The sequence below is a fragment of the Dipteris shenzhenensis genome, chromosome 15 (genome assembly GCF_047967505.1).
Source record: "Dipteris shenzhenensis isolate YYH24624 ecotype China chromosome 15, Dip_SZ_1.0, whole genome shotgun sequence".
Taxonomy (NCBI): Eukaryota; Viridiplantae; Streptophyta; class Polypodiopsida; order Gleicheniales; family Dipteridaceae; genus Dipteris; species Dipteris shenzhenensis.
Window position 1 is genome coordinate 15,504,640 of NC_141610.1, and position 18,348 is coordinate 15,522,987.

Sequence of the window (18,348 nt, forward strand, 5' to 3'; positions counted from 1 at the left end):
TCCTCCCATGCTTGCAACAATCCTGGACCTGGAGGTGTTGCTGTAGCGCCTACCCTTGTCGCCTTGGGTTTTAAGAAGATACCATATGTAACCTTCCATAACCTCCATGAGGTGAGGAGACTCTTGACCTTAATCTTCCATAGGGGGGAGTAGGGCCCCTCAAGCTTACCCTCCTTTAAGCTAGGGATGGGAAGGTACTTGGTTGCTGCCATTCCTGTTCTTCTGTTTGCTACAAATACAAAAAAGGCTGGTTTTTGTAAAGAACACAGCAAAGTGAAAATACCTTCTTTGCTTGAACGCTTTATTAGATCTAGGGGTGTCCTTGTTTGCTGCAGCTTCGTGTTTTGAACTGCCAACTGGATCTAGAGGGTCCTGCTGTCCCGCCTAATGCAGATCCTTGTCACCAGTCAGGCTTTCTTGAACTTGGGGGACCTTCCTTGGTTGATTTCCTAAACAAGGATGATGTGGATCAGCTTCCTTCAAGCATAGAGAGGTGTGAACCGTGGCTGGATTATATGTGATCTTCTTCAGGTGGTCTCTCAATTGAATCTAGTTGGCTATGATGCCATATGAGAATTCACCATGCATGTGATGCACAAAGGTAGATGCATTCTTTCACCAAGAATAGTTCATACAAGAGAGAGAAAGAAAGATGTAGTAATGTCTTTGTGAGGCTTCGCGGGCCTGTGAGACTAGGCACAATGAAAAAAGTAATTCATACAAGCCACTATAAGCTATGGCAAAGGGATCGCTGCTGAGTGCTACACTAAGAAACTCAAAATTAGTACTCAAAACACAAAATCTCAGATATCCTTAGATGGTCATCTATGTTCTTGGTTTCATGGCGGCTCCCGGTGGGATGCAAAGATATTGTGTATGATCTGAAGATTCCCAAGTGGGATGCGAAGATATCGCGTATTTCCCTCTACTGGGTCGTCCCTCGCTGTGGTGGGAGACGTGGTATCCATTTTCTTTGTATCTCATGAGCCATATCGAGAGCGACACCTTGACTTTGACGGTCCCCTTTGAGTAAAGTTGAAATGGGTGGGACCTCATTGTACGTGATCTGGTTAACCTCTGCATCATGGGTGCGCTTTGTGTGTCTTGCTCCACAGCTTCGCCTCGTCTCTTTCTAGTGATCCACTCTGCCTTTATATCAGCTAGTTCCTCCTCCACTCCACTAGGGCTGACTCAAATGCATAAAAATATGAGACATGTCGATGAGCTCGATCTATCTTTGTCATCTATGGCATTGTCCCTCTTGCTATTTGATCTATCTCAGTAGGGTCTCTTTGTGTCGTTGCATCTCAATTAGATAGAGACTAACACAAACTTGGTCATGAAAGTGAATCAGCGGAGAGTGTGGTTGCTAGATCGTGCCCCTCCTTCTGAAATAGCAATTGTATTTTTATTGTATCTCATAATAGACTGGGTAAATATGTAGGAAATGCTCTCCACCTCCTCTAGTGTGCATAACCTGTAGATTTGCTACTCTCTAGGTGTGCCTGTGACTCTCCCTTCCTCGATCCTCGGTTGATGGGACACATTTGTCCAATGGCACTTATTAGTGCATGTGAGACTCATCTGTAAATCGACTATTGGGGTTTGATAATCACTCCATTCCTTGATACTCTCAAGAAGTGGTCGCGATAGAATTGGATCGTGGTGAAACTCCTGGTTCCCTCCCCAAGTCCGTGGTTAGAGTAGATGATACGGTTGATCTCATGGATATACAAATGTACCAGGCCTTGCTAACCCTCTATCTACTAGTTGTCTAGAGTAGATCCAATCGTATGATACGGTTAATCTCATGGATATACATGTGTACCAGGCCTTGCTGACCCCTCTCTGTACTAGTCACCTAGAGAATTGGTTCTTGCTCAAAAACTCTTGTTTCCATCCCCGAGTCCGTGGCTGGTGTAGATACAAGCGTATTAATACTGTATACGGTTGATCTCATGGATATACATGTGTACCATGCCTTACTAACCCCTCTCTTTACCAGGTGTCTAGTTGACTCTAGTGCCAACCTTAGCTAGGCAAAGCGCGAACCTTGTGAAGATATGTCATCGTTTGCAAGATGGCATCAATCTGGAGTGGTGTCAGGGTGAACTCTACTTGTACTATTTGATGAGGGACTTGGGACTTACTCCAAATCATCTTGGATCCCATAATGATCTGCAGTCTTTCAAATCTCCTCCGATCAGTGGCCAAATGATCAACCCCCCCAGAAGGGGGTTGATCATGAATGTCGGCCTCACTAGTGTATCAAACAGCCATCCCTTCATTGGGGGGGGGGGGGGGGTGGTGGAATTGTTCTTGGAAGCACTACTGGTCTAGGCGGGCTAGAGTTTTCTAACCTCATGCAAGCCATGCCTTGGTTGTATGAATCATTGTGAAACTCGTCCCATGAAGACTGCTCCTAGATATGTGTAGAATTGCACAGTCTCCACTGGCCCCTTGGTAGGTGAAAATATGCCGATGAAGTATCGTCTGTGAATTGTTGAAAATTAGAAACTTGGTCTTGTGAAGGTTGACTATCGAGTGTCTCATACCTCTAAGGCCTGTAGGTAAAGAGGATACAAGGATTATACCATCTTCATCATCAAATCAGCAAGTATTGACCCCTTGACTCCCAAGCGGTCAATGAAAGTCATGATTTGATCAATGTAGAGCCCAAAGAGTGTCGGTGAGAGGGGGCATCCTCCAATCTGTGCTCTTAATCCGATCTGGCAAACCTCTTGGGGCAGGTACTCTCCTCTAATTGACTATATAGGCTTATAACCCCCCAAAGGATGACTGGTAGGATCTGCATCTCTTGAAGTCTCCTAATCATACGGGACCATGGGACTGTGTCAAAGGCTTTCAAAAGTCTACAATAGATTTTTTGGGATCTCGATCTCGCCCCCTTATGACGACCCATATAGTGAAGATGCAGTCAAGAGTAGAGTGCTACCTATGGAACCCACCCTATCCCAAAGCCCTCCGTCCCTTTGCCTCTATATAGGAGCTGCTCTCTCTCTCTCTCTCTCTCTCTCTCTCTCTCACCGATCTGTAAATCTTGGCCAGTTTGTAGAAAGAAGAAAACTATAGCACCTTGGAGCTTTAGGTACAATTTGCATTCTGTTTGCATTAAAGCTTTAGATCTTGCTGGTGTTATCCTTCTTAGATCGCATCAGAGGACAACACAGAATCTCCTGTCATGATTAGCACAACAAACGTTTCCTTATGAGCATTGTTAGTCTCTGGAGATTTTTTGAAATAAGAAAACCATAGCAAGAAACTCATCTGAGGTTTAGGTAGGGTTTGCTCTAAATCTTCAGATCTTGCAGGTTGTATGCTCCTTAGATTGCATCAGAGGACTGTACGGAATTTTCTGTCACGAAAAATTAGCAGACCAGACCTTTCCCCCTGAGCTCTTTGCTCTAAATCTTCAGAGCTTGCAAACAACTCACTGAAGCTTTAGGTAGGGTTTGCATTCTCTTTGCTCTAAATCATCAGAACGTGCAGGTTGTGTGCTTCTCAGAGGACAGCATGGAATTTTCTATCATGAGAGATTAGCAGACTAGACCTTTCTTGCTGAGCATAGTCGGTCTTTGGAGTATTTTGACCGTCCTTAGGAATCTTCAATGCACTACAGCAGATCAAATTTGTGATAGAGGATACCAGGCTATTCCATTATCAAATCTGTGGAACCCTCCATCAGGACATGTTTTCACATCTTGTTTGCTCCATGATAGGACAATTTGAAAAAGGTTCAAGGAGGCAGTTACAATTGAAGGAAAAATGATTGCCGAGGAGAGATGGCTTGCAATGGAAGGACAACATTGTCGTGCTGGTGCCAGACTGTTTGTGTTTTTGACCCTTTTGAGAGTGCTCAGTGTGTATGTGTGTATCTCTCATCTTTTCAGAGAGAGAGAGAATCTGGAGATAATTATGATGTTTGATATATAATTTATAAAAAATACAAAATTTAAACCCGTTTCTAGACGAAACGCCTGGCGAAATCTAGAAACGTTTCTTGTGACACTGGGGGGGAGGGGGGCAGAGGAATGATGGCCGGGGGCCGGAACGAATGAAAAACATGGGATAGGAAACGAAGGAACAATGCAAGGGAGGAAAAAGTTAGAACCATAGCTGAGGGCGGGGGGACGAGGGTGTGGGAGTTATGACGACCACGGGGGGGACGAGGGAAACTGCAGCTCTTAAAGGGGGGATAATGGCTTCCATGAGGAATGGAGGGATGATGGCCAAGGGGGGAGGTGAAGGAATGACATCCATGTGGGGGGGGCATGAATGATGGCCCACGTAGGGGGGATGATGGAATAGAGGAAGAATGATTGGACTAGGGGACATTTGGAATGACGACCATAGAGGGGGAATCGAGGAACTATGACCAAGGAGTAACAACGGCCGGAGGATGTAAGGCGAACTAAGGCGGTGGGGTTAAGGGACAACAATGGGGAGTGGGGGGATGGCACACGAGAAAAAGATGATAGACATCGGGACGATATGGGTGGGGGAATGACGGGAGTACTAGAGTGGGCCGGAATGAATTGCAAGAGCACGGGGGGGCCGACATGGGGGAGAGGGATGAGACACATCGTGGGCAAGGAAGGATGATGGGCATGTGACACTATATGAGGCAGCGGGGGGATGAGGGGGCAAAGGAGCAGTACTGGAGGACTAGAGAACCAGAGAGCGATGAAAGGATGGTAGGAATAGCAAGGATGTTCCCCCCCTCTCTTCCATCGTTCCTCCACCCCTATCACCCTTGTGAACCCTGCTCTAGGAATGAATGCTCATTGAGAGGCCGGCACTACCCATTCACATTGTCCGGCATTGCGATCGGGACTGCAAGAAGGATGCTTTAGACTGTGGAGTTCTGATAGGACCCGGTGTAGTACCACTTGTATGACTGCATCATGCAAGCAACCTAAGTGCTTGAGGGGTGTACGCTATAATGCATTTGTGTACCTCGTGCATTCAAAAGGAGGGATTATTTAATGTTCTGGGCTTACAGAATTGTAAATACAGGAGGGTTTATAATATCCAGCCCTGTCAAGCTGACGTGAGGGGTGTTTTTATTCTAAAACCTTCATTCAATATCTATTGTGAATAGCTTTCAGTTCACTTACGTATACCTTGAAATATCTATTGTGAATAGCTTTCAGTTCAATATCTATTGTGAATAGCTTTCAGTTCACTTACGTATACCTTGAAATCTGCAATGCATCCAATTTTCTTTTGTGAATCCCTGACTGCAAAGACCTAGTGTGAAGAACTAAAAATGACTTGAAAAACCACCATAAATAAGGAAAATGTCTCTCTTGGATCAGAAAGCCAGGATTAGTGGAGCAGGCTTGGAATATTCTTCTGATTGGGACTGTATGCACCGAACTCATTTTATTGGGATTTTTGGTTTTCTGTTTACAGGCTGTTGAGCTACTGAAAAAGAGTGATGGTATAGAGAAGACGCGCCAACTAGCTTCAGATCATGCTGCACAGGCAGCAGCGGCAATTAATTCTCTCCCTCCCTGCCATTCTGAGAGAGCAAATAAATGCAGAAGCGCGCTTGTGGAAATTACACAACAGGTGTTAACAAGAACCAAATAAAGATTCAAAAAGATATGAGCGTCTTATCTCCGGGATTCTGATTTTCACTTTCATTAGTTATGGGAAATGCAAATCATGCAAGATTCCATTAAATTTTGTTGTTTCCTATAGCTGTGCAACAAGAATTTGTGCAATAGAATTATTCATGGCATGGAGACAATCGGCAATATCATGGGATTGGCTTGAGGCTTTCAGGGTTTAAGCCCATTGTCAAGGAATTGATATAGAAATATTGATGCAGTAGCCATTTCCTCATGTTCTACTCTTTATTAGTCCTCGCAGATATCTATGGCTTGCAGTGTATTGATAAAATTGGATATGGGATTAAGCACGCCATCATGTAAAGTTTCCTAAGGCAGGAAGGAGTTGAGCAGTATGAAGGTGTTGTCCAGCCATAGAGATCAGGGTTTTGATTGGAAGCATTGGGCTTTAATTTAAAATTGCACTGGAATCCTTTAAGAAACCTAAAAAATGACCTAAAGAATAAATAAAGTCCAGGCAGCCAACGTTCAGAACATGGCATTGAAATTACTAAAAAATGGGTGAGACAAATAGTTTGATCCCTGAATTTCTTCCAACTTCATTTTCAAAATGTGAACTAGAGGTACTACTGATTATTGTTGAAACTATAGCTGAGTTGTAAATAAAGACTTGGCTTGATGAGTTCATGTCAATTGATTCCAGAAACTGAGTCATCGAGGCAGTGTCTTGAATGTACCCTGTATTTGTGGTCCGATGTAAGATGCATGCTTACAACTATGAGACTCTAATAGGATGTTATAAAATATCATAATAAACTATGTGTGTCTTATGGTTATGAAATTTTGGAAGGACCATTTTTTTGAGTAAGGTTCACACACAACCAGAGTTTCATGAGGTTTGGACATTCTTGGTATGGTGGGACATTCACATTCTCATTTCAACCATGCATGGTGCACACGTCAATAAATAATGCATCGGTGTGCTTATACATGCACCTTTTTCACTCTCTCTTGTTTTCCCTATCGATACTCCTGATTTATGTTTTTCTTGAAGTTGTGGTCAGGTTTAAGCTCAGGTTATGAAGGGTAATGTAAATAATTTTGTGGCAAGGGCGATTGTGTCATGATGAAGTTCTTGTGAGTTAAGTTACTTGGAAGGAAGCCTTTTCCATGTCATAATAGGTAATGTGGCATATTGGATTGAGAGTTCTCTGGATAAAACGAGCTTCCTCCTAAAAGTCGGCATGGTCACCATAGTAGCAAGGTTTAAGGCTTCTTTTAACGTAAGCAGTCTGATGACAATGTCCATGTTTACTATTCCATTGGAATTGTTATGAATGCATATAGTAAAGCCATGCTTTATGGGATGTGAAGACTCATATATATTGAATTTGAAGGAGGTGACAAGATTTTTTGTCACAAAGGAGAAAAATAATGTGCTCTGGCAATTGAATGGTGAGTTCTTGATCGAGGGTGGATGCTTAAGGGTGGAAGAAAGTTAACCTCTTACACTTTTAGTTCTTTTTAGCACGGACTCATTAGCACCCTTGAAAGCACTCTTTGATAGAGTACATGCATGGATTAATAGACAATTGGGATAGTCGTACGTCGGAAAAGAGTGAAGTAACTATCTTCACGTGCAGATCATGATAAATTTTGAAAATCGTGCCATGGGGAGTCGTGCAAGATAGGCTACCTTTGTCCCCTGCATAGACTTGAGAGTGCTTTCAACAACAAGCGAGACGGAAGAGGGTGGGAAAGAGGGAGAGCCAAAAGTCACATAAGTTTTGGTGGGTGCAAAGCATCCTAATCTTTTGTCATATGTGTTTGAGTATTGTACATAGCCGAGGTTAAGGCACAGTGGCCTTTAACCTCCGCAACTTCCTACTTAAAGGCCAATGTGCCTTTAAGGGAGAACAACTAGTGAGCATACTATCCAATGCCCATCAATACATGACAATACTTAAACCGTTGACTAGATACACTCTTCATTAGCATATCTACAAGGTTATCATTTATATAAACCTTGACAAGCTCTATGCGCTTGTCCTCAAGTATCTCTTTGACGAAATGGTACATGACCTCAATGTGTTTGGTCTTTGCATGAAAGATCGGATTTCGTGTTAGTTGTATGACACTCATGGAATCACGGTGCAATGTATGTAAACCACTATGAATCCCAAATCTCCCACTAGCTAATCAAGCCATCTAACCTCCTTGCAACCCTCTATGGCTGCAACGTACTCGATATCTGTGGTAGACAAAGCAACGTACTTCTGTGTGCTAGACATCCATGACACTGCACCACATGCAAAGGTAACTAGAAGTGGATCTCATGTTATCCACATGCCTTGCATAGTCTGAATCTATGTATCAAAGTATATGTATCTCTCCTTTGCTAAAGCAGATGCACATCTCCTTGGTGTCCTTCATGTACCTCATAATGCACTTAACTTCCTCTCAATGCCTCTTTCTTGGATTAGTCATATATCAGCTAACAACTACCATTGCAAATGCAATGTCTAGTCTAGTAGCTATCATAGCATACATAAGACTTCCAACTGCTAATGCATAAGAAATCTTGGTCATCATGGCCTCTCCTCATTTGATTTGGGACTATCTGCTCGGCTCAGTTTCACATATAGAGGCAATGGAGTACTTATTGCCTTCCCTCCCTCCCATATTGAAGCGCTGCAACACTTTTGTAACGCACTCCTTCTGGGAAAGCCAAAGGAGTTTTCTATTTTAGTCACGTGTGATACACATACCAACAATATGATTTGTAGGTTCCAAATACTTCATGTCAAAGGCCTCTTGTAACTTGGCCTTTAATGCAATCAGCTCATAAGTGTTCTTGCTAGCCAAGAGCATATCATCCACATAAAGTGTGAGGAGTTTCAGACTATTATCCTTAGTCCTTTTAGTGTAGAGTTAGTGATCAATTTCACTCCTCCCGAAATTTTGGGACCAAATGAAAGCATCAAACTTCTGATATCATTCTCTAGGCGCTTGCTTGAGGCCATAGAGACTCTTTTTTAGCTTGCAAATCAAACATCCTTGATTGTGTTCCTGTGGGAGTACCTGATGGTACCAATTTTTGCACATTTGATGCATGGACAACTTGCTGTCTATCAACTATGCTGGTGGATTCACATCCAGGAAAGTGATTCTCCTCATTTCCACATCCCTTATGGATGTCTTATGCATCTTCTTCTCATTGAAGATTAAATCATGGCTTCGTATGATCTTCTTTGCTTCTGGATCCCAAAGACGATAGCTCATCTCTCCACTTTCACCAGAACCCATAAAGATGCATTTCCTAGACTTAGGAACTAGCTTCTTTCGAAGCTCTTTTAGCTTATATGCATATGCCTCACCCCCAAATATTCGCAAATGAGAGTAAGAGGGCTTCTTGCCACTCCATGCCTCTTCAGGAATACCACCATCCAAACTCTTACTAAGTGATCTATTGATCACATGCACTGCAGTCTTCATTGCCTCATCCCAAAACCACAAAAAAGACTTGCATTGGAAAGCATACATTGTAACCTTTCCTGAATGGTGCGGTTCATCTATTTTTACAGTTGGATTTTGCTCTGGAGTACAAGGTGACCTGAGCTCCCTCTTGATCCCACGCTACTGAAAGTCATGAGAGAGACTCTGCACCATCGTGAGTCCGTAGGCATTTAAGCATTCTAAAAGACTGATTTTCAACCAAAGCCAACAATTTCTGAAATACCTAGAACACATCGCTCTACGAGCTATAGCATAAGCTCACACTTTCCTAGTTGTATCATCAATGAATGTCACATAGTATTCAGTCCCGCCTAATAACTGTGTAGGTATGGGACCACATATGTTTTATGCACCAAATCAAATCTTTCAAGCTTTCTTTTTCCTTCTTTTATGGGTTGATTTAGTCTACTTTCCATAGAGACAATTCTCACAAAATTCAAAATAATAAAACCTCAAATGTGGTATATAACCCAAACAGCGTAAGAAGTTCATTCCATTCTGGCTCATGTGTCCCAACCGGCAATGCGACAAAAGAAGTACTTGGCAACAATATGATCAACGAAGTAATTGCACGAGGAAGTACTTGGTTGCTTGGTTATTGCAAGAACATGATTAGACACCCTTGATACATGTAAGGGATACAATATCCCACACTTGGCACCTCTTGTCAAAACCATAGAGCCAAAGGTGGTCTAAAAACATCTAGCTGACTCGTTGAAATGAGACTCTTGGTCAGCTTAGGCACATGTCTCACATTTTGCAAAACAAATGCAAACCCATGTGCAAAAGAAACTTTATGTCACCTACTCCCACTATGTCACAAGCATAGCTATTTTCAAGATGCACACAACCTATCTTTCCACTATCATAAGTGGAGAACCATTTCCAATGGGATGTAATATGGAATGAAGCACCTGAATCTAAAATCCAATCCTAGGATATGTATCATCTGAAATGATAAGAAACTCTGCAGGTAGACTAGACATGAAGAGAATGTCATTGTCACTATCATGAGTGACTACATTGATCTCCTCAATCTTTACTAAATTTCCTTGTCCTCCCTTAGACTCTCTTCCTTCTTATTTGTATCTCAATTTGTATTCTTTTTCTTATCCTTTTGCTCTCTCTTTAGCTTGTAGCAATTCTTTTTCATGTGCCCTTTCAAGGCCCTTTCTAAAATTTCATTGGATTAAAAAGAAAAGGCATGGGAATTTTACCATACATCGTAGAGTGAGAGCTATTCCAAAAATAAACATGGTTGATGTACTAAATCCCATTTTATATTCAAACTGTGTTATTCCAGACTCTTTATTGTAAACTGGTTTGATATGCCTTACATTTTGCCATCTATAGTGGCTTACAATCTGATGAATATGTAAAATTGCAAGTGAGAATTTTCAAATTAAAAATATAGAACTTTAGATGTGTATGTATGTTTCCATTTGGCATGTATTATACATCGTCATTACAAACAACTGACATAGTGCAAAAAAATGTAGGATATATTACAGCATTTTGGTATTTTACCACTAAAAAATAGCCCCCAATTCTAATATATATTGTTATATCTAACAATTGTAGGATAAGAGAGAATAAGGTCCTACAAACATATCATCTTAAAAGAAGACATAAAACATATTGCAAGGGTTCATTTCTATTTACTATGTAACTTTTATAACTGAGAGCTATTTTTACTATTTTATGCATAACTATATATTGCTGCAGTTGAATCCAGGGTCCAAGCACACACACGGACTCAGCTAGACCATCCATGCTCTCATACCAATTGACAGTGCTCTCAACGAAAGCGGAATGGAAGAGGGTGAGAGAGAGGGAGATCTAGAAGAGATCCACACAAATTTTGGTGGGTGCAGAACACCCTAATCTTCTTTTTTATTCAACTATAAATATGCTTGAGTATTGTACATAACCGGGGTTAAGGCAGTGGTCTTTAACCCCCACAAGACTCACAAGAGGAAGATGAGGACTAGCTCTCGCCTTTGTCACCTGCACAAACTTGAAAGAGGAAGACATCATAGAGGAGCAGCTCGCAAAAAGAGAATGAGTAGGCCACCACAAATACGAAAGGACAAAAAGATGCTACATGCAAGAAAGACAACGTCTATAGCCTCGTCTTCTGATACGGTTGTTCTCTCTCTCTCTCTCTCTCTCTCTCTCTCTGTCTTTGATTCAAATCCATTTGCGGGGTCCTCATCGTAGTAGCTAGTGTGTGGATGTTTCCTCAACTAGCTCATTGATGGGCGACCGGTAGAGCACGGTGTTGATATAGCATGGTACACACGGGTAGTCACATGGTTTGGTAGCCATGGAATTCAGATGGACATAAGATGATGATATCATTGCCTCTTTTATTAGGAGGGACATGGCTTGGGTCCACTTACACGGCTGATCCATTTTCTCGACTAGGTTTTTGTTAGGCTCTATTTAACGACACAGAGATGACTGATGCAACAAGCCAAAGAGCGGTAGGAGGGGATGCCACATGCCACCCGAGCACATGTGCTAGTTTAGATCGGAAGCTTACAAAGAGCATTGCGATTGTTGAGTTTTTGAAATTGGTTGTACTTACACGTGTTTCCAAGCTGTTGGAAGGCACCATCGATCAAAAACCCAAAGTAGAGAGATTTTTACATGATGCGATTAGATTTCCATGCAAAATATGGGCTCAGTTTTGGAGGAGTTGGATCCACATAGTCTAAAGGATGATGACCTAACAAAATTGTAGTGGTTGAGTGTTCAAAGACCTGCAAGATGCTGTCGGCCATGGAGTGATATGCAACTTCATCAAAGATGAGGCCTACCAGGACATGATTTTGTTCCACTACATGGTCTATGAAAGGCTTCCCACAAACAAAGAGATGATTGTGGCATTCGCTCGGTGTACGTGTTGTTGAAGTGTCAGGCTAGTAGAGCTAGTGAGGACGCAATACATGTATTGCATGGGCTATGTTTGTTGAGTACCATGTCTTGGAACTATAAGAGAAAGGTTACTTGGATCGTAAAATCTGAAGTAGAATGCTAGCAATGAAAGAATCTCATTACTAATCCATGGAAATAGGCAAGAAGGATTGGAGAAAGATGAAACATTAAGTGGATCACTATACCTAGAATGTCCTCTATGGATTGCTAGGTTAACATAGAAGATGTGAAGAAGGCCTTAGACATAGTCCAATGCATTGAAATCTTGCTTAGTGATTCAAGATTAGACCTGCAAAATGTTTGTGCATGGCTAGAGGAGGATAAGGTGAAAAAAATGAGCTTTGAAATGATGTCTGTAGCTGTGAAGATTCTTTGGGTGACACTATTATTTGTACAACTGCACTTGGTAGAGCAACCTTCAAAAATAGGTGATGTAGGCAGTGAGTCTGTTGTTATATGAGCATGTCCTTGCTGAGTATTCTTTGCTACATTTTTTCTTTTAGCACTCTTAGTTGTTCTAACTAATAGTCTAGATAGTGCTAATTAGCAATGATAACCTCTTGTCAAAACTCTACATGGTATTAGAGCTATGGAGTAGAGAGGAGATGTAGGAAAGAACTTAGTCTATAGCCACCTTCTCTATCCTTAGACTTGCCTAGAGTTTTTCCTTTTAGACTAGTCACTATTTGAGTCCTTCCAGTTACTTATCAGCCATCTATGAGCCTTCTTTGTTAGTTAAAATTTGTCTCTCTATCTACTTGATTGGTGCCTAGCAAAGCTAGAAAAGCAAAATCATTAGCTAGAATCAACTAAGCAGCTGCAATGTGGCAAAGCAAGCAATGATAGTAGCAGATCACAAAGAAAATAATGCAATATACAAATGACTACTGACAACCAAGGAGAAAAGGAAAGCACTAAGAAATAGTGAGAAAGCACAATAGAAGCAAAGTAGAGGAGCCCCACAATGGAGCACAAGCCTACAACAATTAGTGAGCAAGCAGCCAGGCCAAGTAATTAACAAAAGCCAAGCATTGTTTACCACCACAGTTAACAATTTATGCAAAGTTTCCATTTCCAAGTGGTTCAATGTTTCTAGGATATTTTGCAAGATAGTGCAGAGAAAGGGAAAGGATGAGAAGAAGACAATGGAACTCTGCCTTGGAGCCATATGGACTTAAGTGCTTTGTAAAAAAGAAATAGAGAGAGTGGTAAGGAGGAATAGGGTTGGACCTCCCTTCAAAAGATGCTATGTATAAAAGATTGAAAGTTTGACTTTAGTCTGGAGAGGAATATTGTTCTTACCTTTGTGGATGCCTCTCACCCCCCTTCCCCCTTCTTGCTTCATACTTCCCATTCCCCTTCCCTCTTCTTCTCTCACTCCCACTCCCACTCTCTCTCCCCTCTCCCTCTCTTCTCTCCCCTTCTTCTTGAGGATTCACATTGCTACGACTCCAAAAGCCATTGGCGTGACACTCTTGGACCACGTGCTTGCATTTCTCTCACAAGGAGTAGCTTGCAGTATGAAGCTCCGTTGGCATTCCTTCAAGATCCCCAGGGCACGTGCATCACTGTCGGACTACACGTTTTTGGCACCGTTGTTAGGGATTTCAAGGTATGATTTTGTTTGCACATGTTTCTTCCATTATCTAACCATTTCACAATGAATTCTAGCCAAGGAAAAAATTAGGAGCGAATTTTAGCCCAAGGCTAATTTAGAGGCTTTTCCAGGTTGGCTGGGCTAATATTTGGAGCTTTAAATTTGATAAATTACCCCAAAATAAAGGTGGGCTAATTTTAAAGCCTCAAATTTGATAAATTCGCCCTAAAAGTGGTAGTAGGGCTAATAATTATAACTCTATATAGGGAAGCATTCACCCATTGACCTAACTTCCATAATCTTGTTCCCTCCTTATTTTTTACCTTGATTTTATTTCTAGCTTAACTAGGAGTGTCGGTTTTGGATGGGTTAAGAGGAAGAGGAGAGGAAAGAAGAAAAGCTATCTTTTTCTACTTTTGAAGCATTTGAAGTGATTGGGAGTTATTTTTTAGTGTTTTTATTGTTAGATCTTAGTAGAAGCTAGCTTAGAGGATTGCTAAGGGGTTGTACAAGCAAATCTCAAGAAAATTTGTGGGAAATGATGCCCTTGGGTAAATTTTGATCTCTTGGGAAGGTCAAAACTGTCCTGTCATTGAAAAACTCACATTTTGCCTCTAAATGTATTTTTTGAGTTTGTTTTTTGTTTTTTTGGTTTCCAATATGTAGAATAGGTACCATAGGAGTCCTAGAAGCTTAGAAAACCCTGCATAGAAACTCAAAATCATCAAAAAGATCATCAAACTCCCATCGACAAATAGTGTGCAAAGAAGACATTGCATTAATTATTAATGCTCCATGACGATGTCATATTACTTAGCCAAGTACCCACCTTAGTGTCAATCCCATCTGGAATCTCAACTCTGAAATCACACTCGATGCATGGTCGTGCACACACTAACACCTTGAGCTCAGAGGACCCCATGAGATTTGACACAGAAATGGGTGACAACCCAAATGTCGGGGCCTCTATGGCCCTAAGCTCCAGCTCAGTTAGATACCATTTCCCCACACCTTCAACTAGAGCCTCAAGGTTTAGGAACCAATATTGTGGGGAGGTTTGGTCGATTGACCCTAACGTTATATACCCATTTTCTAGGCAAACTAGACTGCCTGAGGACCCATAGGGCCCCTCCCACAACCTAGTTGAGTCACTATTAGAGCTATGGAGTAGAGAGGAGATGTAGGAAAGAACTAAGGCTATAGCCACCTTCTCTATCCATGGACTTGCCTAGTGAGTACAAAGAAGGCTCACTACCATGGTATTAGACTATGGAGTAGAGAGGAGATGTAGTAAAGAACTTAGGATATAGCCACCTTCTCTATCCTTGGAGTTGCCTAGAGTTTTTCCTTTTAGACTAGTCACTATTTGAGTCCTTCGAGTTACTTATTAGCCGTCTGTGAGCCTTCTTTGTTAGTTAAAATTTGTCTCTCTATCTACTTGACTAGTGCCTAGCAAAGCTAGAAAAGCAAAATCATCAACTAGAATCAACTAAGCAGCTGCAACATGGCAAAGCAAGCAATGACAGTAGCAGATCACAAAGAAAGTAATGCAATATACAAACGACTACTGACAACCAAGGAGAAAAAGAAAGCACTAAGAAATAGTGAGAAAGTGCAATAGAAGCAAAGAAGAGCAGCCCCACAATGGAGTGCAAGCCTGCAACAATTAGCTACCACAGTCTTACGCTAAAGCGACACACTTGAGAGGTGGACATGTTAGGTCACATGAAAGTAGAATGAGAAGGACAGGCTCAATGAACTCTCTGCCTATTTAAGTGCAGTGCAGACACAACTATGAGCCCATTCTAAAATCTATCCCCGAAACTCTGTAGACCAATCCACCTAGTGCAAATCTATGGCATACCCAAAAAAATTCGCAATGCTCATGTTCTATCTGAGAACACTTTTAGATAACCTTCGTGCAAAAATAGACCTAGAGATGAGGGAAGAAAATACCTACAAGGAGGACATGCTTCGCAACATCTAGTTGTTTGATATGGAGGTGGCAAATATGGTGAATTTTCATTTCCTTGGCTATTGTTTTTCCTATTCCTTTAAGGTACTTGTCAAGCTCATGATGTAGGTTTCTTTTGGTAGGATATGGTGGATGCTCGACGATGTATAGAGCGCCAAGAGTAGGATGAAGAGGACCCCCAGTGAAAGGAGGAGTTACTATGGGCATACAAGAAGGCAGAGAGTAGCAAGAAGTTGGTGAGAAGAGTGTGTGCTGAGGTCTGTGATAGTGTATCACATTGGCCTAAAGAGTGCACAGAGAGGCTGATAAGATAGTCGAGATTTTGGAATTTCCATGACCCGCAAAATGTCGTTATATTTTTGTTTGAGTAAAAATCTTGCAGGCATTTTGTGGACTTGTGGACTTCTCGGACTACCACCATCCATGATTTATGGTGCTCGTAATACCTGATTTTGTGCTGACCTACTTCCATGTTAATACTTAAATGTCTCTATAAATATAGTTGGATTTTTAGTGTCACAAACCAATATGTGATCATAATATTTTGTGAGCATATACAAATTATCTCAAGTCTGCTCGAGTAAATTATTACCCGATCATATTTTAGTTAACCAAAGTACACTTGGATGCCGATTTAATATACGACTGCTTACATGCAATCTATTTGAATGCTTGGATCTTAATTCACACGACTACTTATAGGCAAGCTATTTGAATTTGGTTTCACTAGCTGAAATGTATGCTACCTGCATGCCATTGGCCCTCTCCATGATTGTTAGTGCTCGTGACGAAAACATACCAAGGGTATGTGAATATTTTGTCACTACACCATAGTTTAGACACCAATTTCTTTTCTGAAACATGAATATTGTGTTGCTATACCATAGTCTAGACATTAATTTCTTTTCCAGAACGTGAATATTGTGTTGCTAAATCAAGGGTACATGAATATTGTGTTGCTATACCATAGTCCAGACATTAATTTCTTTTCCAGAACAAAAGATACATTGAAATGAAGGGCAATGAGGTGGATGATGTGATGAAATAGGACTACTCCAATGTCTTAAGTAGCAAAAGTGCTCTACTTTAAGAGCCTGAATTTCACACACCTTTGTATCAAGAAAATCAATTACAAAAGTATCCTGAATGCCAGTCACCAAAATATCCAGAGTGATATTCCAAAGTTTGTAACTTTGAATACATTAGGGTTTCCCTACTACATGTCCAAAAATAAGAATACAATTAGCAGTAGACCTAGGTATCTGATATCCATCTTGGTCCATTGACCTTCACCTTTGCCAGTCTTCTTCTTCTTGGTGGTATGCCCTGTTTATAGGGGGTGTAGGGATTAAAAGCCAGTCTGCCTTAACCTCAGTTATGTACAAAACTAAAACACATACATATATATGGATGACATAGAAGATTAGGATGTTTTGCACCCACCAAAACTTGTGTGGCTCTCTTTTGGCTCTCCCTCTCTCTCACCCTCTTCCATTCCGCTTTCGTTGTTTGAGAGCACTCTCAGCTATTGGTATCAAATCCTGAATGGTCTATCTGATGCTTGTAGGTAGTCTAGCCGACCCTGTGTGCATGCCTAGAGCATGAAGTCTATGACTATAGCTCTATGGGAGGAAGGATAAGCTTTGTAGGAAGCTTTATGGGTGACTTTACCTACATCCTAGTGTGCAGAGACCTAGAAGGAACCTTTGGAAGAGTAGTTTTTGTTTTTCTGAGTGGTTTTGGAGCAAAAAGACGTTTTTTGATGATTCCAATTTCCCCTCTTCCTTTTGATGTGACAGAGAGTTTAGAATGACTTGCAGAGGCAACCATTGCCTACTTTTGGTGTCCATTGCACTTTCAGAGTTCAAAAACCTCTTCATTCTTGAATTTGGGATCATTTCGTTGGATTTCTAACTCACTATTCCTGCTTTAAAGTTTTTTCTCTAGTGTGTTGGAACTCAGGTTTGAAGCAACCATTCATTGATGTGCTAGTTCTGGTGGACTCAAGAGGTCCTAAAACTTCTATGTTGCTCATCATTCATACTCTAGTGATGTTTACAAACAGATCAGTTTGCTAAAACATTTTTTAATCCATGTGTTGGACCGGGTGATTGGGACCACATTTTTTGAAATCATCTGTTCTATTGCATTCCATAGGCCCAAAAACCACTATCTGTTAGCTCTTGTGCGATTCTGTGGAGATTTGGAGAAGTTTCATCCGTCTGAGACATTGATTCGTCTGTTTCTCTATCAAAAATCCATTTAAAAGTTTAAACCTTTGATTTTTTGACCCATGGCTTTTTTTAATTGAACCTTAGGCTTCTAAGGTTTCATTTCCAGGTCAATTGCAAGCTTTGACTTGGGTTTACTTCACATACAGAGTGAAATTTTATGTATTGTTGTGTCTCTACCTCTCCACAATGACTCAAATGTGATAGTATGAGAATGAAAGAGAAGTTAATTGTGAGTTTTAGGCATGCCTTCATTGTTGGAATATGTTTGATTTGCTTATGATCACATCAATTGTTCCAATGATATTGAGAGGAATAAGATGCTGGATGAGGTTCTTGCTCGCTTGAAACCTATTTAATCTTGCTCGCTTATTTGAGGCCGCTCGCTTTTCTCTGCTCACTTTTTGGTAATCCTTCCATGAGCTCCTTTCCTCTCTTCTAATAGAAAGTGCCCTGAACCGTCACTATATAGCGACGCTGGGGACTAAAACC

At 41.2% G+C, this 18,348-nt stretch overlaps 1 protein-coding gene across 2 annotated transcripts in view; it reads left to right on the top strand.

Annotated features, from left to right (window-relative positions):
• Positions 1-6,284, top strand: part of GPS1 (geranyl diphosphate synthase 1) — an 87,817-nt gene extending 81,533 nt beyond the window's left edge. The window contains exon 14 of one of the 2 annotated variants that reach the window (XM_087386227.1): positions 5,437-6,284. In XM_087386227.1, the coding sequence (XP_087242353.1) occupies positions 5,437-5,616 (180 nt within the window). In that variant the 3' untranslated portion in view covers positions 5,617-6,284. The remainder of the gene's footprint in view (positions 1-5,436) is intronic. The other variant, XM_087386228.1, reaches the window with a different exon arrangement.
• Positions 6,285-18,348: the final 12,064 nt, after the last annotated feature.